At 48.1% G+C, this 25,673-nt stretch overlaps 1 protein-coding gene across 1 annotated transcript in view; it reads left to right on the top strand.

Annotated features, from left to right (window-relative positions):
* Window positions 1–25,673, top strand: part of CCDC178 (coiled-coil domain containing 178) — a 1,079,202-nt gene that overhangs the window by 215,986 nt on the left and 837,543 nt on the right. Inside the window, exons 7-8 of the mRNA XM_069220096.1 lie at window positions 340–543; window positions 17,444–17,664. Coding sequence (XP_069076197.1) covers window positions 340–543; window positions 17,444–17,664 — 425 coding nt within the window. The remainder of the gene's footprint in view (window positions 1–339; window positions 544–17,443; window positions 17,665–25,673) is intronic.

Genomic DNA, 25,673 nt, shown 5'->3' with positions numbered 1-25,673 from the left:
CTAGAAGACCTGAAAAGGGTGGCACGAATATTCCTTGGACTGCCATATTGTAGGACATATAATCATCCTGCTCACAATGTTTCAGCACCTTACTTCAGCAGAACAAAACGATCGACTTGTAGATCAATTCATCGTTAATAGGTACTAAAGAGGTGAGAAGGTTGTGATATTAAGTATTTAATCAAAATATGTGTTGCTTTTACTGTATTACTGCAAGTTGTATCTTGATTTACGTTTTCACTATCATATGTTAAAACTAATCGATGAATGGGTTATTTAATTTACTATTTCTCATTTACCTGTTTATATTCTTGTTCAATATGTTGGCAATGTGTTAAGACTCCAGCAGAACCGAGTTCCTCAAGCATGAGACAGAAGCTGTGGTATCGGAGGTCATCGGATTAATTTGGCGCCTAGAAGCTGACCGCCAGGAAGCCGAAGAGGCTTTAATGCAAGAGAGACAGCGAAAGAAGGTGCTGTATATGAAGATTGATACCATGTCTCTATGGAGGCTTCAGCATCTCGGTCCTGCTGTTCAAAAAGGTAATTTGAAACAGCGATCGCAATACTGCCCATAGAAATGCAGGAAATAAAGCCTGTATTTAGCTGGGGCTTTTGTAAACAGTCAATGGACAATATTCAACTCTTTTCTTTGGAGTACGGTGAGAGTCAGGTTGCATGAAGGTATTTACCATGTGGCTCTAATACGAACTCTGGCTCATTATGTAATGCGCCCAGTGCCATGAATTAGCCCCTGTACCAGACAGTATTGATACATACTATTGCATGCAGGCGTAGAAAAAAGACATGTTTTGTAGTTTGCTTATAACGTTTTCCTTGTTTGAGGAATCAGCTGGAAATCTTACAAAAATTAACAGTTTCACATAAGGTTGTTAAAACATTAATTTTAATTTGAAATTACCCCCGGGAATTATTACTAAAGAAGGGTGCAAAGACAGTTGCACAGTTAGGACTGCAGCAGGAGACTGACTACAGGGTGTGACCTAGTGCCAGGGCATGTGACAAGTACCAAAGATCATGGCCAGCAGGCAGTGATAGCGGTGGGACTGGGTGTACTGCATGGCTAAAGACCACATCTTGTGCCTAGTGGCTACTGGGCTTGTGAGACAGCAGGCCTTGCATATGTGGCCAGCATACCCATTAAGGGTGGGGTATCATATGCATGGTGTCAGATGAAGGTCTCTTCCCCACTACCTGCCAAGAGCATGGCAAGTAAGTACAGTGCTATACATTCCTTGCAGATCCCATTGTGCATTGGCGTAGGCTGTGGACAGTGGGCCCTTGACGCAGGGGCACTTGGTACAGGGTGTAGCTGAAGGACTTGACCTACATCGCAAGCCTATTGGAGATCATGCACTGTGGGCTCTGAAGAAAGGGGTGCAGGTAATAGGGAGTGGCTAAATGCCTCGTCTTGCACCAAAGTCCTGGATGTCTGTGGCCTTTGGCTGTGCACAGCAGGGTAGAAATATAATTCTTGTTGCACGTGAACATTGAAGTATAGCACCCTGCAAGGCTATGAGGCCAGGGGATGTAGACAGAGTGTAGTTGAAGACCTAGATCATGACCAGCAGGCGTGGGGACATAGATGGCAAATTTCTAAATTACACATGACATTTGCATGGTTTGAGTGTATGTGTGACTGACATTCTACTGATGAATGAGTGACACAAAGTGACACATTCTCATAAGTAAAACTAAGCAATGAAGCCCATCTAAAGTGATAAATATAAAAAATTAGCCTTTTTGAGAATTGAGAAACCCTCAAAAGGTTTTGAAACTGCTGCAAAAAACCTGAAATGGAATATAGCTGGCATAATTCCCCTTTCTAAGATCATTATAGTGTAAATAATTGTGGCACAGTGATATTAAACAATGAACAAGTATTTTTGAAGCAACACTTTGTTACTGCTCTTTGGGATGTCCGTCTGGCTTGAGATCATGTTCTAGTCCCTTGAGGACTCATCCAGTGCTGGCATGTTCTAGTACCTCCCAACAGTGTTGCACTCACCAGGGGTGTGGAATTTAATATAATATCTACTTGTCCATGGGACATGTTGCTTCTTACATCTACTTGTCATGTAAAAAAATCAGCTTTTCCCTTTGGTGTCATGTAGTGCAGTGACAAATTATGGCAGCAATCTCATTATGTAAGCACCCTGATAATAGCCTCTCTGATTATGCCAGGACCAATACTATATTAGGGCTTGGATACTTGCAATTTCAATCTCTACTATAGTGATTTCCTTTTTATGCCACCTTTCTGCAGATCTACATAATGGGGCAAAGGAAGCAGTAAGTCATAGTTCCAGGGCTGGAATGCCTTTGAGTCTGCAAATCTACTAACTTGCCTATTTTAATGGTTTTCACCAGCTCTTCTCTAATCTTTCCCCATACTGAGAAAGGTTGAAAATGTATTCCTGACAATTGCAGAAGTAGAAGTTCTTCTAGGGTTGGGAAAAAAGTGGTTGAAGGGAAAGTAAACTTGTAAACACTCAATAGGTTTTCCCATGAGCAAATCTACACATATATATTTGCTCGTGCTAAAATACAGTTCACAAATATTTTTAAGGAGTACGATTTCCTGGTCTACTTCTGTAAGTTTCTGTGAATTCATGAAATCCACTAATTCTATAACTTATAACATGGGACACTTTTTGACTTTCTTTGAGAATTGGGTCCCTAATTAGGTCTGGTGTTAACCAAGACATTTTGTTTTTATTCAAGTTATATTTCTCTCTATCTATTGGCTGGCTTTACTGTGAGTGATCACATTCTGCTCTTCCACAAGGAGCATATTGGCACACAAAGTAGTTTTGTTCAGTGCCAGGAACTACTGTGGCAATCAGTGGCATAACAAAACTGGAGGGGGCCCCCTGCAAAGAACATGGAGGGGCTCCCCTTTCAGACTCACTTTGGGCAGGTGCTCTGCTGAGGGGGCCGCTTGGAGGGGTCCCCCGGAAATGCAATGGCTGCGGCGGCCTTTCTTATGCCACTGGTGGCAATGTGTGCATTTTGAGACCCAAAAACATTGTTTTTCTTTTTGCCAGTGTTCGTTACAATGGTAAGGACGTGGCAGCGCCCACAACAATAAAATGTTACAAAAGCCATGTCAAAATAAGATACGCATTGATGAAACCAAAAGACTCACACCAAAAGTCAGATCAGTTGGCTTTGCCAGTGCTTGTTTATTTTCATGCTTCCCATAATCTTCTTGAAAAGGGTTACACTAATTTTCGATGAGGAATATTTTTTGGAAATACTAGCATGCATCAACACATTTTACTAAATGATGCTTCAAAGAAATAGCACTTAAAATTTCATAGTAGCAAAACTTTTTTTCCTACTTTTTCTGAACATTTTATTTTGAAAGCAAAGAATCATCCATCTTGCTTACAAGCTTCTGAAAACATTTGCATCTAATTAGAGAGCATTCTGAGAGCATTATACTTTGCCTCATATTGGTAAATTTTTCAAATGTGTGTACACTTTTTGTTTCCTTTACTGGAACCACTGTTAGTAGTGCTCTGTGACCTTAAAACATTTATTTACAGCGCTCACCCTAATAATAAAACCTTTTCATTAATGAGACATAAATACAAGTTAGAACAACATTAACATATGGACACACATATTACCTCAACTGCAGACAGTTCTCTTCTCTGTAAACTGGCAGCCAAAGGGTTTGTGTTGCAGGGGTTTGGGCCTTCTTGTCCCAAGGACAAAATAAACAGGAGAACTTGTTGCCTTTGACCCCAAACAATATGTCCTGGGCATTGGACTAAAGGAATTCCACATCCCTGACTCACTGACCTGTCTGTGACAAACTACCTGCTAACTGCCAATCAGTGAGTTCTTCATGAAGCCACACCACACTGCATGTCACTGGATGTTTTGAGCTGAAGCAAGCTAGGGATGTCATAAGTCTGCACCCGCACAGCATGCCTGATGTAGTCTCCTGAGTCCTCTTGTTCCTAATGTAGCCTCCTGCGTTCTCTTGTTACGGAGGTCATGACCTCGTCCATCGATTTACCATGTGTTAGACCTGGCATCCTTGGCGTAGTCTCCCCTGTCTTTTTTCCCTCTGCTTCCCATGTTTTGACTGTGTGCTGGACTCGGTTTTTGCTGTTTTTGGTACTCTGGGCACTTTACCGCTGCAGACCAGTGCAAGTGCTCCCTGTGTAAATTACATGTGTAATTGGCTTTTCCATAATTGGCATATTTGATTTACTAGTAAGTCCCTAGTAAAGTGCACTAGAGGTGCCCAGGGCTTGTAAATCAAATGTTACTAGTGGGCCTGCAGCTCTAGTTGTGCCACCCACATGAGTAGCCCTGTAAACGTGGTTTAGACCTACCACTGCAGGGTCTGTGTGCACAGTTTTAAACTGCCAATTCGACCTGGCAAGTGTACCCACTTGCCAGGCCCAAACCTTCCCTTTTTATACATGTAAGGTACCCCTAAGGTAGGCCCTAGGTACCCCCATGGGCAGGGTACAGTGTATTGTAAAGGAGAGACATGTACTGGTGTGTTTTACATGTCCTAACAGTGAAATACTGCCAAATTTGATTTTCATTGCTGCAAGGCCTATCTCTCTCATAGTTTAACACAGGGGCTGCCGTTAAATAACTTTTAAGTGCAGTTTCCCTTTGGGAGCAAATAGAGATAAGAAGTTTGGGGTCTCTGAACTCACAATTTAAAAATACATCTTTTGGTAAAGCTGGTTTTTAAATTGTCAGTTTGAAAATGCCAATTATAGAAAGTGGACATTTTCTTGCTTAAATTATTCTGTGACTCTGCCTGCTTGTGTACAGGGAGTGCAGAATTATTAGGCAAGTTGTATTTTTGAGGATTAATTTTATTATTGAACAACAACCATGTTCTCAATGAACCCAAAAAACTCATTAATATCAAAGCTGAATATTTTTGGAAGTAGTTTTTAGTTTGTTTTTAGTTTTAGCTATGTTAGGGGGATATCTGTGTGTGCAGGTGACTATTACTGTGCATAATTATTAGGCAACTTAACAAAAAAAATATATATACCCATTTCAATTATTTATTATTACCAGTGAAACCAATATAACATCTCAACATTCACAAATATACATTTCTGACATTCAAAAACAAAACAAAAACAAATCAGTGACCAATATAGCCACCTTTCTTTGCAAGGACACTCAAAAGCCTGCCATCCATGGATTCTGTCAGTGTTTTGATCTGTTCACCATCAACATTGCGTGCAGCAGCAACCACAGCCTCCCAGACACTGTTCAGAGAGGTGTACTGTTTTCCCTCCTTGTAAATCTCACATTTGATGATGGACCACAGGTTCTCAATGGGGTTCAGATCAGGTGAACAAGGAGGCCATGTCATTAGATTTCCTTCTTTTATACCCTTTCTTGCAGCCACGCTGTGGAGTACTTGGACGCGTGTGATGGAGCACTGTCCTGCATGAAAATCATGTTTTTCTTGAAGGATGCAGACTTCTTCCTGTACCACTGCTTGAAGAAGGTGTCTTCCAGGAACTGGCAGTAGGACTGGGAGTTGAGCTTGACTCCATCCTCAACCCGAAAAGGCCCCACAAGCTCATCTTTGATGATACCAGCCCAAACCAGTACTCCACCTCCACCTTGCTGGCATCTGAGTCGGACTGGAGCTCTCTGCCCTTTACCAATCCAGCCACGGGCGCATCCATCTGGCCCATCAAGACTCACTCTCATTTCATCAGTCCATAAAACCTTAGAAAAATCAGTCTTGAGATATTTCTTGGCCCAGTCTTGACGTTTCAGCTTGTGTGTCTTGTTCAGTGGTGGTCGTCTTTCAGTCTTTCTTACCTTGGCCATGTCTCTGAGTATTGCGCACCTTGTGCTTTTGGGCACTCCAGTGATGTTGCAGCTCTGAAATATGGCCAAACTGGTGGCAAGTGGCATTGTGGCAGCTGCACGCTTGACTTTTCTCAGTTCATGGGCAGTTATTTTGCGCCTTGGTTTTTCCACACGCTTCTTGCGACCCTGTTGACTATTTTGAATGAAACGCTTGATTGTTCGATGATCACGCTTCAGAAGCTTTGCAATTTTAAGAGTGCTGCATCCCTCTGCAAGATATCTCACTATTTTTGACTTTTCGGAGCCTGTCAAGTCCTTCTTTTGACCCATTTTGCCAAAGGAAAGGAAGTTGCCTAATAATTATGCACACCTGATATAGGGTGTTGATGTCATTAGACCACACCCCTTCTCATTACAGAGATGCACATCACCTAATATGCTTAATTGGTAGTAGGCTTTCGAGCCTATACAGCTTGGAGTAAGACAACATGCATAAAGAGGATGATGTGGTCAAAATACTCATTTGCCTAATAATTCTGCACTCCCTGTATTCCCTTTTTGGGTCAGACTGACAGTTGGGCTGTTTGTGACTAAAGAGCTGGAGGAGGAGTTTTGCCCCTTTGCCTGTGACTGTGCTTTGCTGGGTTGGCCTACAGTAGCTGCTTCTGTCTGAAAATGGACAAAGACTTTGTGGTATATTCCTGCTTTTGAAGTGTCTCCAAGGGCTTGGACTGAGCTTGCCTCCTGTTTTGAAGCCTCAGGGCCACCAAAGACTTCCTCTGCCAGCATCTGGACTCTCTGCTGAGACTCCTGACCTGCCAAGTGGTGCCCTATCCAGTCCCTGGGCCCTTGAAATGTGAAGCTGGTAGAACAAATAATGAAATCCACGCACAGGAAGCCATGCAGGGAAAATTTCGATGCACCACCTGCGGCTGTAAAAATGATACGCCGCCTGCCTTGCGGATGGGAAATTGACACACCACCTGCATCACGGCTGGAGAAATGACCCAACACCTGTTTTCGGCTGCTAAAATTGACGCAAACCCCATGCAGAGCGGTTTTCCATCGCCATGTGCCAGGATTTCGCACGCATCATTGTTGGGTGTCAAAATCAACGTGAACCTGTGCGGATCCGAGGTGCCCAGGCTGGAAATCAATGCATCACTCTTTTGCAGGACAGAAAAACGAAGCATTGGCTGTCTGACTGGAGAAGAAACGACACACAGTCTTAGTTTCGAGTAAGGAATTGATGCATCGCTGACTTTTCCGAAGCACGCTTGCCTGTGTGGCTGTATTTTTATGATTCAAATCTGTTTATTCCTATTTCAAACAACAGTTCATACAACCACCTACATCCAACGGCTGGTGGGTAAAACATGTAATAGACTAAGGGTAGAAAATTATATCAAACAACCTCACAAAGCTCTGCTTTAGCTTGTAGCCTGGAACATGAGAGAGGACAACAGAAGCAAGACCCCCTTCCCACTCCTGAGGTAGTGTATGGGGATTGTTTGAGGCCTAATATGCGTAAATGAGTAGGGCAGGTGAGTTCTCTAAATTTGGCAGACCGGAAACACACGCAGCTTCCCCGAGCTTTCTCAAACTGTGGCAATGTGTGCATCACACAAGCCGTTAACTGTTCCATACCCAGAAGATCCCATAGTTTGTGGATCCATTTAAAGTGTGTTGGAGTTTGGTCCGTCCCCAAGCATGCAAGTATGACTTGTTTAGCTGCGCCCAGTGCCAATGTGATCACTCTCCCCTTTGGCAAAGAGAGGGTGTGTGTGAGTGGGTTGGGTAGGCCCAGAAGAATGTAGTAGGGAATCTCGGCAGGTTGGTGTTCCAAATTTTGTCAATGCCAGCCAACACTGCGTCCCAGTAAGACCGTAGTTGGGGGCAGTGCCACAGCATGTGCACCAGGGTGCCAGGCTGTCCACAACGTCTCCAACATAGCCCATCCGTATTCTTCTTCCATTTAGCCACTCTAGCTGGTGTGTAATACCAGAGTGAACTGTTTTAATCAATGTCTCTTTACCCATCTCTATAGTTGCTGATTTGTGTGCTCTGCTCCAGATGTACCTCAATTCCTTGTTTGTGAAGGTGCGTTCGTACTCCTGTTCCCAGCGTTTCTGCACCAGTGATTTGTTAAATTCAGGAGGGGTGTTGAGGAATTTGTAAATATCTGAGAGGATGCAATTGTTCTCTGAGTGAGTAATCCCCCACTTTTTGAAACTGGACAGGGGGCGGCTCGCATGAGGGCAGATGTTTGGCTGTAGGAGCCAATGCCTCAGGGCCAAGATTTGCAATCGAGCAGTGGAGGGCAGGTCGTAACATGTTTGTAATTGCGAAAAGTCCATGAGGCCCTCCGCATCAAAGACATCTCCCAGCCTCTTGCAACCAACATTTTGCCAAGTGTCAAACGAGATGGATGGTGCTGCAGGGGGAAACTCTGGGTTACCTATAAAGGGCGTCAGGAGTGATAGGCGAGAAGATAGGTTGAAGCATGTCTGGACTGCATCTGAGGCTCGTATGAAAGGGAAATATAGACTCCCAGTGGCCTATGGGGCTGAGGCAGCCAAGGTACCTTCCATATGTGGACGCCGGCCACTGCTTGATCGATGAAGCACCAGTGCTTCTTTGTGAGGGTACTGGCCCACTCCACCATATATTGCAGTTGAGCCACCTGGTAGTATTTCTTTACGCATGGGATGCCCAACCCTCCCTCCCCTGGAGCCGGATACACGTATTTCTCTGTGATCCATTCCTTTTTGCCTCCCCAAATGAAACCATCTATAAGCTATTGTAATTTAGCAAGGACTGAGGGGGGAAGCTGCAGCGGCAGGGTTTACATGACGTACAACAGCTTCGGAAGGAGTGACATCTTAACTGCCGCTAATCTGCCAAGCCATGATAGTAGATGTTTCTTCCAAGGGATTAGGTCTGCCCTGGCTCCCTGCAAGAGCTTCACATAGTTGCTATCTATCGTCCGCCCCAGCTTTGGAAGGATCTAGGGACCTAAGTAAGTAACTCCCTGAGGCACCCACGTGAATGGGAAACGTCGTTCCAGGTATTTCTGGTCAACTTTGGCAATCGTTATGTTAACAATGCTAGATTTCACATATTTGATTTGAAAAAACCTGTGGCCTTCTCAAATCTCTCCAATTCCCCCAGTCTGGGCCAGGGAGGACTTGGCCCCACTGATGGGCACAAGCATCACATCATCAGCATAAAGCTCTAGTTTGTGCTCTCTCTTGCCCGTTCTCAGACCCCTAATGTCCCAGTTGAGTCGCACCCTGGCTGCAAAAGGCTCCATGTAGAGAGCGAACAGTAGCAGTGACAGTGGGTATTGGTGACAGGTTCCCTTGTTGATAGCGAAGGTGGGCGATAGTATGCCATTCACCCTGACTGCCGCATTTGGATATTTATAACTGGCCCATACCCATTGGCTAAATCTCTCTCCCAGTCCCATTTTAGTGAGAACCAGATGTAGGTATGGCCAGCCCACTCCATCGAACGCTTTCTCTGCGTCAACAGAGAGAAGTGCCATGGGGATATGGGAGCGGTGAGCCGTGTCAACCAAGTGACACAGGTGTTTAGTGTTATCACTGCAATTCCATTCTGGAATAAAACCTGCTTGCTCTGGGTCAATTAGGTGTTGCATATGGGGCCCCAGCCACACCGCCAGAATTCCCATATAGATCTTTGCACCTACATTTAATTAATAGCGAGATGGGACAGTATGATGAGCACCATGTCGCGTCCTTGCCTGGTTTAGGAATGACAATAATAGTGGCCTGAAGAATGGATTCTGTTAGGCTGCCGGGTAAACTAAATGAGTTGTAGAGTCTAGCTAAGAGAGGCACCAGGGTTGGGGAAAAGTTCTTGTAGAAGGCTGCCGTATAACCATCCGGGCCTGGTGCTTTGTCTAAAGCGAGCTTTTGTATGGCCTGCAGTACTTCCTCAACTTCAATATCTTCCTCTAGAGCTACTGACACCGGAGCTTCAAGACTGTTCAATGGCAGTTGGTCCAAATAGGAGTCTGCTTGGCTGGGGTCTAGGTGTTCGGCCGCATTCAGTGTGGTGTAGAAATGTTCAAACGCTTGTACTATGTGGTTATATTGATTTACCTGATTGCCCTGAGAGTCTGCAACCTCCACTACTTGCTGCCAGAAGGTTTGAACATGGGGTTGGTGGGCAAATAAATGACCCACTTTGCCGCTTCCCACATAGAATTTCTGTTTTAGGTGCAGAAGAGCATATTCCACTTTGCCTATGTCTAGGGCTTTGAGCTGTTTGCGTGCGGCCGTTAGCTGCCTCCTGACTCTGCAGGCACCTGTGCGTTTGTGTTCCTCCTCTAAGTCCCTGACATCAGTCTCCAGTTGGGCCCTCTTATCTCTCCTATCCCTGCTCAACCGGGCTGCCTTGCAATGAAGGCGCTGCAGATTACTGACTTCATTGTGTCCCACAGCAGGACCACCGGGACTTCTGGATTATCGCTAGTCTGTAGGAACTGTGTGATAGCTACGGTTATTTCTGAAATCGTCTTGTCCTGGTGCAAACGTGTAAGATTTAAATGCCAGGAATGCTGTTGTACTGGTGACCCTTGTAGGTGGCAGACAACTGAAATGGACGAGTGATCAGACAGGGCTGCCACCCAAATGTCTGCCGCTGTGGTTTATTTGCACAAGTGTTGGGAGAGGAGGAAGTAATTAATCCGGGTGTAGGACTCATGGACAGTGGAAAAGAAGGTATAGCTCTTATCTAGTCGGTGACGTTGCCATCAAATGGATATGAGGCCTGCCTTTGCCAGCCACTGAATGTTGAGGAGTGTGCGCCCGCTTGTCCTACCCTCTATGTGGACCTGTCCAATGTGGCATATATGACCAAAGTAAAGTCTCCTCCAATCATAATATCCCTATCTGGTGTGATCAGTATTTGCCCTACAGCCTCCTCTAAGAATGGCTCCTGCTGGGAGTTTGGTGCGTATATGTTTGCTAGCGTGAACGTGTAACCATGAGTGGCAATGCGCAGAGAGAGCGCTCTGCCTGTGCTTTCAAATTGGGTCTGGATTACCTGGCCTGGGAAATGCGTGGCCAGAAGGATTGCTAATCCAACTGTTTTCTTAGGGATGGAGGTGAAATATTGCCAGTCAAACCATTTTGAGCGCATATGCTTCCAATCCGCTCTAAGGAAATGCATCTCTTGGACAAGGCATATGTCACATTGCACATCTCTGAGAAAGAGAAGGAGCAGCAGACGTTTAACCAGGGAATTCAACCCCCAGACATTCAGGGTTAGGACCTTAAAAATAGGTACGTAAACTGAACTGATTCATCGTTATTGGGGAAATGGAGGTCCCTCATGTGTCCCTTCAAGAGGTGTTACAAGCGTATGTAAGGCATTTTTCACCTGTTCGGGCTACTTGTGAGGAAAACATGTGAACATTCAAACAACAAATTAACTGATAGGTTCCCCACCTGTGAACCTGCATCTGTAACGTAACGTTGGGGTCCGTGTCAGTGGCGTGATCCTTCATCTACCCACACCAATAGGGGTGAGCTCCACCACCAGCGGTCATCAACTGCCACTAAGGTGAAAACCTGTGAGCCTCTCATCTGCTCTCACCCCTAGCGACTAAGCATTCCACCGGGATTACTCTCCGGAGGCGCGTCCTTCAGTCATTGTCCGAATCCTAGGCGCTGTCTCTCTGCTATAGCTTTTGAAGTAGTGTGGCCCATTCATGACCCCTCTCTTGGGCTGATGGTTTCCTAATCTTCTTCTCCTGACCCTGGCGGGTGGACCCCCCCAGCGCAGACAGCTGCCAGGATCCCCCACGGGCGTGGGAAGCCTGCCCTGATCCAGAGTCTCCCCGGCCAGCAGCTATTGAGCCTCTTCCATTGTGCGCAGGCTATGTGTCTTGTTGTTCCACACCAAGGTGATGCGGATGCCCCCATTTATATTTGATCCCTTTTCCCCGTAGAAGTCCACTAAGGGGCCAGAGCATTATTCGTCTTTGAAGGGTGGCCTGAGAGAGATCTTGATAAAGCCACACTTTGTTGCCCACGTATTATATGAAAGTCTTATCTCTCACTGCTGCCATGATCACCTCTTTCTGCCAATAGTAATGCAGGCATGTAAGAATATCTTGTGGTTGCCCCACAGAACACTCTGGTCGACCCACTGTATGAGAGTGGTCTAAGATAATGTCTTTCTCCTCTAAGTCCGGCACCACATAGCAGAACAAGGGGAGGACATAGTCCTTCAGTCTCCCAGCATCTGCCTGGAGTGGAACACCTTTGATGCGTATGTTCCACTGCCTCGATCGGTTCTCTAGGTCTGCCAGTTGGTAGTTGAGGTCTGCTCTTTTGTCTCTTAGTGAGAGGATCTCGCGCCTGTGCTCCTCTAGCTCCTCATCTTGATTGTTGCTTCCCCACTCTAGGGAGTTGACTCTTTGTTCCAGTTCACCCATATTGCGTCTAATGTCTTTGACATCTGCTGCTAGTTCCTTTTTCAGGGATGCTATGTCATCTCTCAAAGTAGTAAAGAGGTTCTCGAGAAACGGTCTTGTAACCGGCGCGTCTATTTCCAAAGTGGCATCTGGAATGGGCTGGCCCTTCTTTTCAGTGCGGTCCTGCCGGTTTTGCGAAAATGTCTTTAATAGAGGAGTCTTTCTGTGCTGCTCGAGCATTTGCCATGTCAACCTTTGGTGCCGCCTGAGATCACCGTGTGGGACGGAGACCGTGACAGTACCCTGTTGTCCTTGTTTCTCCTTGCCTCTTGCTTCACCCCTTCTCTTCTATCCCCCGCCACTTTGAGTTCCCCCACCAGCAGTGTCGGTTTCCAATGCTGGCGGGCAGGATTGGTGAGGTGCTAACTTGTTCCCAGGTGAGGTCCTTGTTTTTTACTGATGAGTTAATCTTCCTTTTTCCGGGAGGCACCATTGGTCTGACCAGATCCGGTACGTGGTCAGTCTCGTTCAATCCTTTACAATGTAGGCCCCTACCACTGGACCCCTCCTTGTGGCGGGATGTATGCTTTATAGTTGTCTGGGACTGTGCGTTTGAGCGAATCTGACTGGTCTCCCTTCCTCTCCACTAGTTCTGTTTAGGCCACAGTTATCCTGTTGTCCCTCAGGGTGCCCTGCTGCTGCCATCTCGCCCCCCCTCTCAGTCCTCTGTTGCCTGGTGGGCCGCGTCCCCACCTCCCGAGCCCGGTCCCAGCTAGCACTGTTGCTCCAGGGGTTGTGCAGGGGCCCAGCCTCCTCTCCTGCCAATCCTCCTACTCCGTGCCGCCTTCGGACCTTCCCCACTGGCCCGCACTCCCACCGTTCACCGGATCTCTCCTCACCTTCAATCTCACGGGGTCTGTGGGGCCCTCTGATGCCCACCTGTGTGTCGTCCACTCTTCAGGGCCCAAGTGTGGCTTCTCCCCCATGCCGTGCCGCAGCCCAACTACCACCACGTGGGCCCGATCCGCCAGACTGTCGCTGGTGGATGGACCGCCATCCGTCTGGGTGCCTCTTCACCCACAACCCTGGTCCTCACTCAGGTCCCTCCCACCCAGGTGGGGTGGTCGTGGCCTCCTTCACTCTTTGCAGCCGCTGACTTCGGCCGTTGTTCTCAAGGCGCCTCTACTTCTTCTGTGCCTCGGCTACAGTGCACTCCACTGGTGGTCCGCTCCCCCTGCCCGGTCTCCTTTTGGCGGCTGCTGGTGTGTCTTCCGCCCAGGGGCCGGTCGCGACAGTCCCATCCCGCCACGACCTCCCTCGACCCAGTGACTTCCACCCAGCGACCTCCACGTGGGCCAGACAGGGCTAGCACTGTCCCACCTCGTTCCTCTAAGTCCCACCGCCTGGGGCTGCGGTGGGGCCCAAGACCTCCTCTCTTGTGGTCGCGGCATCTGCTCAGGGCCACAGGGGTCTACCTCCTGCTCTCTGCTATTCTAGGCCAACAGTGGCCGCCATGTTTACCACAGACCTCTTCGTCTTGTCCGCATTCATGGGAGTCGCATTTGGGTCACTGTACCTCCTCGCCTCTTCTGGACCCTCTCTGTAACAGGGGGTCTGTGCTCCTCCCACGGGAATGGCTGTTGCAGGGCCCTAAGTCGCCACTTTAGAATCACGGCGGTGTAGCTCCGTAATATTGCGTCTGCTCACGTGCCATGTTGGACACGCCTCCGCGGCTGCATTTTTTACGCTGGGTTTTCTGCACATGAAGATGTACCTCTTTTTGTGTTAAATCAAACCTCTCCGAAAACTAGTACAAATGTTGAATATAAGGGCATTTTGCACAGAAAAGCTGGGACTTTTCCTGCAAATCCTCGGTACTTAGTCACCTTCTTTACACTTCACGCTTTAGTTCCTTTTCTGATGGGCTGTGATGGAGGCTGGAAACGTACTACTTTGTTGGTGCTTGCACCTTCAGTAGACTTTTGCACTACCAACACTGAGTGGTTATTCCTTTAAGCTTATCAAAAATATGGTCCACTTTCCCAATGAGCAATGACTGAAGGGACTAATCCTTTGCCCTTCTCGCTGTATGAGTTTCAAGGGGGCTAATACAGAATGTGAATGGCACATTCAACAAGCGATAACTGACAGGGCTAAGCCAAAAGTAAAACTCTTGCCTGCTTTTATATTGTATTTATATAATTTTTGTTTAGGTTTTGCATTACCCAATACCTTTTAATTTTACTAGAAGTATATGTATAATATACTTTCTTATTGGTCCATTTTTGTGTCATTCACATTTTTCTTCCTCCCACTATAGCATACAGATTGGGGCAAAGGGTCAGCCCACTTCAGGCATTGACTAACTTCACTGTGAATGTTGTCATTCTTCCCTTTCACAAGCAGGATATCCGTGCACAAAAGTAGTCCTCTTAAGTGCCAGAGACTACAATGGCAATGTGTGCTTTTTAAGGCTGAAAATATTTTTGTTTTGAGACAATTATTTTGACATTGACGAGGGCCCGGCATCTCCCCTAAGATAAAGTTTTTAAAAAACAATAAAAAATAAAATAAATTATGTTAAATACAGATAGGTAGCCGTGACAGTAACAAAATATGCTGCACAAAACTCAATTACTCAGGGTAGAAAGTATATTGAAAAAATGCTTGTTCAAAGACTAGTGCTGCCACAGTAGCCACTGTTACTATCTGTGAGGGCAATCATGGTGTTACTCCAAATAATAAAATGCCTCTATATCCTCAAACAATATACTGGAGCGCTCCAACAATTTGTTTAAATAACACTGTTTGAGGATAAGTAACCAATAGAGTCAGTACATGCGCCCAAGGTCATGTAATATATTTTGGTTGTCTTTATTGTGTTTACAAGCTTCCAACCAAGGACATGTTCATCAGCCGACACGCATTTTGTCCTCAATGGGACAAACACAAATTATGTGACTGCAAACTGTATTTCTTATTTCCCTAACCATAATGCATGAAGTAAAATGATATAGGTGCCAGAGTACGAGTTTCTTCTAGGTGATCTCTTGTGTACCTTATTCGACTGTTGGATTGTTCCAAATAACAAATGTAGTTGTCTTCATCTGTTTATCGTCAATATTTACAAGCTCAAAATGAAATGGTAGTCCTCATTTCATTTTGGGAAGGACAGGACAGGCCTTATCAGGGTTCTCTATGTTTGTGTCACCTATGACTGAATAGCTCCACCACTTCATTGTGAGCTTGTAAATATTAATGATAAACAGATGAGGATGACTGCATTTGTTATTAGGAAGAATCCAACAGTCGAATAGGCCACATGAGAGGTCACCAAGATGAAACCCGTACTCTGGCACCAATATCATCTTAATTCATGTATTGTGGTTAGAGGAATAAAAAAATACAGGCCCTCATTACGAGTCTGGTGGTCTACTGACTGCCAGGCTCGCGGTGGCTGTCCCACCGCCGATAGGCCGGCAGTGAAGACCTTCAGATTACGAGTGTGGCGGTTTGGCCTGTGCCAAATCACCACTTACCCGTTCCTACTGCCAGGGCAGGTGGACTGCCGGACCGGAGATAATCATCTCCGACCCTGTGGTTCACCAAAGACTGCTAGCGGTATCATGAGTCCCCTTCCTGCCAGGTAGCACCGCCACGAAATCCCTGGCAGGAAGGCTACCAGCGACAGGATTTTTCCTTCCTGTCACTGGTAGACGACTCCCCCACCCGTCCCCTGCAATCCCAACACCCCTCCACCCCGCTTCCATAGCAGAACTCCCCCTCCCTCCACCCTCCTTCCATACCAGACACCCCTCCGTCATACATGCACACACACCCACCCGCACCCAGCATACACTCATTCACAGACACTGACATACACGCATTCAGTCACACGCATCCATACACGCATTCACACATTCCAACATGCACTCACTTCAACAATTATACCCACATTCATACACCCATACACACATGCATACACATGCATGCACACATGCATTCAAACACTCTTACAAACATGCATTCAAACACCCATACACACTTACATTCACACATGCAGACAACACCCACTCACACACGCACAGACAACACCCCCACACTCCCACCGCCCTCCCCTATCAGGTGATCGACTTACCTTGTCCGGAGAGGAGGTCGTCCGGCAGGGAATGTGAACAGGTGCCTCCACCGCCGGCAGGGCCCCGCCATCAGGACACCGCCAGACCGTATTACAGGTCATAATATGACTGATGCAGTCCCTTTGACGGGCAGGGCCGGTGATGGAATTGCCCCTGTGCCTCCGACTGCCAGCACGACTACTGGTGGATTTCCGCCCAAATTGTGGTGGAAGTCCCTCAGTACTCGTAATATGGCGGTCCGAAAACCGCCAGCACTGGCGGTCTTCCAGCACCCGTGGCTTTGGCGGTCTGTGTAAAAGACGGCCAAAGTCGTAATGAGGGCCGCAGTTTGTACTCGCACACCTTGAAAATTTCCCACTGGGGACAAAACACGTCTACGCTGATTAACATGTACTTGGTTAGAAGCTTATAAGCACAATAAAGCAGACAAAAATATATCACATGACCTGGGAGGCACTTATTGACTGACTGTTTTGGTTATTTATCCTCAAACAGTGCTTTTTAAAAAAAATTGTTGCAGTGCTCCAGTATATTGTTTTAGGAAGAAATAAAACAAATATTGATATAGCCTCAGTCTGGCTTCCAACACCAGACCCATTGGCTTTGCCCAATGTCCGTTCTGTTCATGAAATACGATCTGGAAGACAGTTAATTTGTCTTTCCCTAAGAAGGTCGTGCGGACTAGTGTGAAATGTTACAATTGAATACATTCTATGTTAAATTAAATATCTGTGCAATACACTGCTTGTGATAAGGAGCTAAGCAGATTCTAGGGTGAATGGCTTGATTTCCATAGTAGATGCTAGCTTAAGCTGGCAAGAGAGAGGAATGTAAAATTTGAGGGTAACTTCATCATGGCTTGTCAATGTTCTAGAATTTTTTTCGCTTAATCTTCAATGATTGCGGGCAATATGTGCTTCCAAATGAATTTGTTCAAATATGTCTGGAACTATAAATACTTTGTGCGAATCTTTAAATTCCCGCTGATCCGCTGACTACTCCCTTTTAATGACAGAGCATGAGGCATGTGCGAGGGATATCTCAGAACTGCGGTGGCACGTTTCATCTAAAAGGGAAGAGCTCCAGAAGGCGCTTGCGGAAGCCCAGAAATTAGAGGCAGCCAATGCAAAGCTGCTCGAAGACCTGCGCTTTCTGGAGAAACACAGCCCTCTGCTGGAGGAAAAGCTGCATCTGGAAAACGAAGCAACGGTTGCTATAAAGCGGGTCCAAGCTGAGGTATGCATTCGTGTTTGTATTGGACAGCGTTCTTGCAACGCTAAATCTTAAACATATTCACAGTGTTGGCGAACGGCGCCCTTGCAAGAGAGAGGTGTGGGGAGGGGGGCGGAGGGGAAGTTGGACCCCTGGGGGCAGCCATTGAGCCCAAGCCCAATTAATATATGTGAGATATGGGCGACCCGGTGCCCCTCCTCACATTCTGCAGGGTGGGCCAGTCATTTCGTGTTACGTTGTGCCCCTGTTTTATTATAAAACATTTTGCATAATGGATGTAACACTTGTGTGATCCCCTCTGTTTAGTTGCTTATGGCGCTGATCTCATCGATTAAATTCGGACTCTGACGGGAGGCAAAACTGTAGCATTCAAGCCTTCGCTTCATAGCGAAATTCCTGCTGGCAGAGGAGAGTCTATTTCGTTGTATTTTACCTTTCGAAATAGGTTTTGTTACGTGATATCAAAAGCACGTCACCTAGTGAATAATTTGTAAATAAAAAGGTGCCGGTGCCCAAATCTCTCCTTTTAAACACACGGCTGCTGCAATTAAATGTGTGAACGCTGAATACTGAGGCCGCGTAATCCTGAAGCCATCTCGGGCCCCCTCAATCCATATAAAGCCACTTCCTGTCCCTTCAGCTCACTCTTGCATCTTTCTAATTTCTCCCTTTGTGACGCTTTTTCGTTTTTCCATTTCTCCGTCTTTCCCATATTTTGCTCACAGCAAATGCTTGATGCAGAAGACTAAGCGCCGGCCCTCAAACATAAGTGCCGGTGCTCAGCACTGGACACAACGAGCACAGATTAAGCACTGGTATACACACATACACGAATTGTTATGTATACAGTGCTTGGTTACCGGGTCACCAGAAGGGTTGAAGCTAGTCAGTTACTGACGGAAGTCCATAATATCGGGACATATACACATCTTTAAACTTTAAACGCATACTCCAACTTTAACATATCCTCCCTTTAAACCTTTCCCGCTCATCTTTCTACTTCAAAACCCCCCCTTTTTCCGCTAAGCACTCCCCTTTATTTTTCATGCCCTAGTTGTTTCGTGCATCCCCCCCGCTGTGATCCTTTTCCTTGTTCTTTTTCTCCTGGAAGGGTGGCCAAGCCCGCACCTGACTCTCCACCCTCCCCTATCTAATGCTCCCACTCTTCTGACTTACAACCTGCCCTAACTGACTCCCCTCGGACTTCCTCCTCCCTGCCAAAAAAAAAACCCCTTTAAACTAAAAAAAAACCATAAATGACTCCTAAAACCTGCCGGGTGGGTGGGTGGGCGGCCAAACTTTCTCTAAACTAGTTTTGGCACGGAAGAGGCAGAGCCCTCCCCCGCGCCACCTTTTATACCCTAACTAAGACCCACCCCCGCTTACCTAATATCCTGCCCTACTCCCCCATGTCACTTCCCTTCTGTCCCGAATATGCCCGCGGAGACTAGAGCGCGTCTCATCTCCGCGGGCCCCTCCATCGGGACATATACACGTGACAACATTCGTAAGTGTAAAAGGTCATTTATTAGGACAGGATTGTAACAATAAACATCTTTAAACTTTAAACGCATACTCCAACTTTAACATATCCTCCCTTTAAACCTTTCCCGCTCATCTTTCTACTTCAAAACCCCCCCTTTTTCCGCTAAGCACTCCCCTTTATTTTTCATGCCCTAGTTGTTTCGTGCATCCCCCGCTGTGATCCTTTTCCTTGTTCTTTTTCTCCTGGAAGGGTGGCCAAGCCCGCACCTGACTCTCCACCCTCCCCTATCTAATGCCAACTAGCGCAACCCATTTGGCGTTGCGCTGCCCCACCCCATATGCTTCCTTCCTGTACCCTTTTCTCAGTTCTTTCTTCCTTTTTCTTTTTTTTTTTTTTTTAATACTTTTTTCTGCCCCTCTAACCACATCTCCCCTCCCCACAGATCTCCAACCAGCAGTCTCAAATCCGTTAGATAATAAGCGCTCCCCAACTGTGATAGATGCACTCCGTCATCACGGAAAAGGCCCACCTCCTGTTCTTTGATGTCCTCATGCTTCAACACTTTTATGCCTTGCGACCAACAAAAAACCCTCATAGCCCTATTGAGCTTCTTGCGAGCCCGTTCTATGGCTCCATGCCTAACCGCCCCTCTCCAAACTCTTCTGGGCACAAATTCAGTCCAAACCAGGCAAGTACCGTGTAACTTTTTCTTAAGGAGTTCCAGATCTCTCTGCATGTGCTGCAACAACACAATTCCTGACAATTTCACAAGGTCATTCTCCCCGAGATGAATCAACAGTAAGTCTGGACAACCCCAGTTTGGCATGGTTGACGTGATGAACGGCAGCAGATTCCCCCATCTCATGCCGCTTTTCCCCCACCAGAAAACTTCGTGTTTGTCACTTGGCAGCCCTAAAGCCCGCCCGTAAATCTGTCTTTCGGCGAACTTTGCTGCCCAATGTATAAAAGAGTGTCCCACCAGCCATGTGGTCGCTTTGTCCCTCTGTGGTCCATACACGCACCCTGCAAAGAAAAAGAGCTGTAACATAAAACGTGTCTCTTCCGTGCAAAACCCCCCCCATAACCCCTCCTTTTAACTTGCCCCCCTGCCTGTAACCTACTCCTAAACCTCCCTAGGGCCTTACGTAACGTTCGCAGCACCTAGACTTCCATCTTCCTATGGCTTTAATTTTTGCCCAATCCCAACCCAGCTGTGCCGTAGCCGTCGCCGCCCCAATCCTGAAAGAGTGAGTGCCAAAATTCATAGCCTGCCGCCCAATTCGCCTAAGCGCCATACGCAACACCTGAAGCAATTGAAAACTAGTAAGCTTCGCCCCTGACTCGTGGCTGAAAACCCCATTCTCCTGCTCCAAACGCCGTGCCCCGTGAAATTGCCTCCACTCATTTACGGGACAGGCAGCGTGATTGCCGCCTCTGTCTAACCATATCCATTTCCCCCTACCTAACTGATCTGTCTTTGAGCGCCTGAGCCAAATCCCCAAACGTTGTCCGTGCAGATATACCTCATTAACTTTCACCCCAACGTACCTACCTACCCCCAACAACTCAGAAACTCGAAATGCCCCTACCATGCATAGTCGGAATAACGCCAACTCCCACTCGTCAGTACAACAGACCGGTAACACATGTAGCAGCTCAAGTAACAAATCAAATGTGATGGGCTCTCTAGCTGGTCTAGTTGTACTCAACCTAACCCTTCCCCATCCTTTTAACATTTTCCCCAACAAATCGTTACGAGCAGGGTCACATCCAAAAAAGAGATTCCCATAAAACGATACCCCCGCCAGCTTGCCACCTATGGTTGCCGGTGATAAACCTCTCTTGATTAATGCTAATACAAAACGCAACGCGCGTAACTCTAAAGCTTCTGCCCTCTGAGACCAAAATTGACCGTGAGAGTATTCAAAGGATTGGAAATCCAACCATGCCAGCCTGTAACTCCGCCGGGTGGATTCCGCTAAGGACATCTCAACCAGTCCCGTGATCGTCACGCCCCCCACTCCCAAATGTCTGCTGGGACCTTGGTCTTGATCCGCTCTGCTCCTGGCGCCAAAGTGCGAAACCGCTGCCACTGTGAACGAGACAGGGAATCCGCAATCTCATTGTACACCCCAGGTATGTGCGCCGCTTTAAACATAACATTCAACGACAAACAACGGAGCATGAACTGCCGTAACAAACGCAACACCCTGAGATCCCTTGCCTTCTGCCTGTTCACTAAATCCACTACAGTCATGTTATCTACCTGGAACAGCACCGATCTGTTTGCTAGCTTGTGTCCCCACACCGCCAATGCCACCAAGAGAGGAAAAAACTCCAAAAACGCAATGCTCCTCCCCTGCTGCATCCACTGTGTTGGCCATGTTTCCGCACACCACCTCCCGTCCCAGAAAAGCCCAAAACCAGAGGCCCCTGCCGCATCCGAGAAAATCTGTACTTGCCAAACCGTGTTGGTGTCGCAGAAAAACATGGACACGCCGTTGAAATCTGCTAGAAATGTTTCCCAGACTTTAATATCCTCCCTAACCCCTACTGAGACTCGTATCCTTTGGTGCAGCAGCAAAATTAAGGTAGCCTAACAGCTTCTGTGCTGATCGTAGGTCGATTTTGTGGAGTACCTTTATTGTGCCCAAAAATTCCAAAATCTCTTGTACCTTGGCTCTCGGTAATCTCGCCACCATGGTGTCCGTGTCCAATTCTATGCCTAAAAAGGTTAACACTGACCTTGGCCCTTCCGTTTTTTCTGGAGCCAGGGGCACCCCAAAATCCTCTGCCAAATTTTGAAACCGTGTGAGTGCCCTTGCGCATTCACCTGAAGAGGCGTTTCCTATAAAAAGGAAATCGTCCAAATAGTGCGTCACCGTCCGGTGACCACTCAGCTTCACAAAAACCCACTGCATGAACGTGCTAAATGTCTCAAAAAGTGCACATTTCACAGCACACCCCATGGGAAGGACCCTGTCTACGTATATTGCGCCCTCAAATTGCATTCCTAGTAAATCAAAATCATTCGGATGTATTGGCAGCAACCTAAAAGCTGATTGAATATCACACTTTGCCAGTTCAGCGTGCCTGCCGCACCCTCTGACCAATTTAATGGCATCGTCCACCGAGGCATACACCACTTTCGTGTCCTCGGGCGCAATGAAATCGTTCACAGAGGTACCCTCTGGCCAGGATAAATGATGTATCAATCGAAACTCACCTGGGGCCTTTTTGGGCACCACTCCCAAAGGCGATATCATCAGCCGTTCACTTGGCCACTCATAGTAAGGCCCGGCAATTCTGCCCAATGCCACTTCCTTATCCATTTTCATGCGCATTATTTGTGGCATCTCTTTTGCAGATCGCAGGTTATCTGCCCATCTCTTTATACACGGACCTTGATAGCCTACCCGAAAACCCTCCTTAAAACCCCACTCTAGCTTGCACGCTGCGTCGGTATCCGGATATCTTTTTAACCATGGCAAAAGAGCCCTCAGCCTAATTGGCGTAGGAGCCCTTTGCCGCAGGATTGCCTTGCATGCCTCTGCCTTTGGACGCTCTCCATTGCTCGGCTGGGCTGGAGAGCGTAAAACATTGTATGACCGGATGACGACCCCCGCACTTGGAGCAGTCATGCTTGAATTTGCAGGGCTGTCTGGAAGAAAAACCTTTATTATAGTTCCAACATGCCCCTGTTGTGGATACCGGGGGTCGCTGCCCCCCTCCCGCCCCTCCCTTGGCGGGACGTGCCTGAAAAGGCTTGTATGTTACCGGTAAGCCACTCGCGGTGTGTGTAGACGCAGTGGAGTGTGCTGATGCCATCCACTGCATCCACAGTTCTGGGTCCACGTCCCCCCAGGGCTTGTCCGGATTAATGCTCACCCTTGCCCTGAATTCCTCATCATAGCTAAGCCACGCGAAACCCCCAAAATGCATCTGCACTTTCCTTATTATGTCCATATATTTGAAAAGTGCAATGGCCCTGTCCGGGAATTTCTCGCAGTATATGCTCGCGAAAATCAAGAAAGCTGATGTCCAATTGTCCATCGTTATTGGCACCCTGGGTCTGCGCGCTAGCTCCCACTCCTCCTCTTTCGAGCCTTCTTTCGCCTGAATGTCCCTGTGTAGCAGCTTGAACACGTCCACGTATTCGTGTTTCCAAATTTTTGCTTTTGTTTTCTTTGCTATGTGTGATCCCAAAGGCATGGCAAGGCCCATGTACGGAAGCCTCTTCTTGTGGCCTCCCCCCCCCTTCTTTGTCACCCGCCCCAGTAGCCCCTTCTGCTGTCTCCTTGCCAGTCTCCTTAGCCGCTACGGTCAAGGATGCTATTGCTGACCCTTCTTCCCCTCCCTTCTTTTCCGACCCTTCGACTGTGTCATGCACTGAAAAATCCCCAACTCCTATGGACTTGCTCGTGTGTTTCTCACCCTGTCCTGGGTTATTCTCCCACACCGACCACCATTGCCCCTTACCTCTGCCTTGCCCCACCAGAGGCCTGGCCACCTTTCTTGCCCCCCGACCTGGGGCCGGGCCGCGCTGCGTCACCCGTTGACTGCCACCTTCCATAGGATCCTGTAAAACAGAAGCAGAAACAGGGGTTGCGCCGCCCTTGCGCCCTTGTACTCTCCCCTGTGTTCCGTTCGCCTCTAGTTCGCGAATTTCTCCCTCTTCCCATTCTTCTGCATCCTCCTCATAATCAAGTTCCAGAACATCCCCTTCAGTCATTTCCCCTGTGTGGCCCGTATTGTCATTCAAACGTACTACATCTGTTGGAAAAGTGCCCCTTTCCTTGTGGCGCCTACCACCTTTGGGTTCGCTACGTTCCTGCGGTGTAGAGAAGGCCGCCGGCGACCCCCCTAGTGCTTCTGACCAGCGTCCAGGGGCCGTGCTGCGCCCCGCTGGTTTCAGCATTTTTCCGCCAGCCTCTGCTACTGGCATTGTATGTCCTTGCCCAGAGTGACCGTGTGCGCCACTTGGGCCTTCCGTGCCATAACTCCCTAAGGCCGCCTTAGCCTCCTGACCCCTCCCTGCGCCTGACTGTGGCACCCAAACCCAGCTACCGGGGCCCCTGTCCGTATGCTGAGGGCCCTTGCTTTCAAACCCCCCTACCCCCTCCCCCCATTGCCTCTCACGCCTCCCTGCCTCTTCCCTGTCCTTGCACAACTGGGCCCATTGCTCCTCTGCCTCCGCCTCTACCCGGCGCTGTTCCTTTATTCTGGCCTCTAACTCGGTCATCCCACTCTGATCCCATCTGTCCTGCTGTGCCTCACCCATTTTCTTTTGCCCTGGTATGCCCATCTTACCCCCGAATTTCCTTTTCTTGCCCTGTCCGACCGCCCCTTTTAGCCTGCTCTGCCATGTTCTCAACCTGGCTTTTTTCTTCTCCTTTTTTTTTAATGGGGCCCCCTGGCCCTGGCTGTGCTCTGACCCCTCCCCTTGGAATGACAGGTCCAGCGGGGCCGTGTCCTGCCCCATGCTCTCAGATGGCCCCTCCCCAGTCACCATTATTGAGCCCTTCTCCGTGCTTCCTGCCACATTTGTTAGGCCCTCTTGGGCCTGCTCCCCCCCACCCTCCTTCATTGGCCCCTTCCCATCCCCTTCTGCCTCCTCCGTCGTGCTTTCTGTAGAAACCCGTGTTTGGGTTGCTGTGGTATTGGGCGTGCTGCGCGCCCTACCTGCCGCTGTCTTTTTGGCTCTTTTTCCACCCCCCCCCTCTCGGGGGACGTTTCCGTCGACGAACACGCGGCAACTGCAGCCGCTACCGGGCTCGACGCTTTTCGCGTCGGCCGCACCATTCCGACCCAGGCCTGGTCGAGCACGCCAGGCCTGAGGAGGTCGGCACGGCCGGCTTCGCCTAGCAGGCGAAGCGCGGCCCGAACAGCCTCAGCGTCATGGCTTGTTGCCATGGCGCTGACGCGGAGGCGGCGCGGCCGCCTCTGACTCCGAAAATCGGGGAAACGCCTTGCACCAGAGGCCTCACCTCAGCCCCCCCGCTACACTCACCGTATTCAGGCTATGCGCTGTGAGCGCGATCGCGTCTCCCGGAGTGTCCCGCTGTGCCGTCTGGCGTTGCCCGCTAAAACACAAATATTCCCTACCCAAACTTTCTCTAAACTAGTTTTGGCACGGAAGAGGCAGAGCCCTCCCCGCGCCACCTTTTATACCCTAACTAAGACCCACCCCTGCTTACCTAATATCTTGCCCTACTCCCCCATGTCACTTCCCTTCTGTCCCGAATATGCCTGCGGAGACTAGAGCGCGTCTCATCTCCGCGGGCCCCTCCATTGCGCGTGACAGTCTCTGACTGGAACAGAGCTGCAATAAAAGTCGGCGGTGCCAAGAAAGACAAGGTGTGGTGAGACTCGTCACTGTTTTGGAAGGGGGAGCAAGTCATGTCTGGTGAAGTGCAGAAAGCGAGAAAGTGAGTGGAATGGAAGAGATACGCAGGAGCATGAATGGACTAAAACAAAATACCGTAAGGTTTCGCAAGAATCCTGGGAGATTGGCGCGAGCAGAAAA

This window comes from Pleurodeles waltl, chromosome 2_2, assembly GCF_031143425.1.
Source record: "Pleurodeles waltl isolate 20211129_DDA chromosome 2_2, aPleWal1.hap1.20221129, whole genome shotgun sequence".
Classification (NCBI taxonomy): Eukaryota; Metazoa; Chordata; class Amphibia; order Caudata; family Salamandridae; genus Pleurodeles; species Pleurodeles waltl.
The sequence above is the reverse complement of the archived record's forward strand: the minus strand, read 5'-3'. Positions and strand labels throughout refer to the sequence as shown.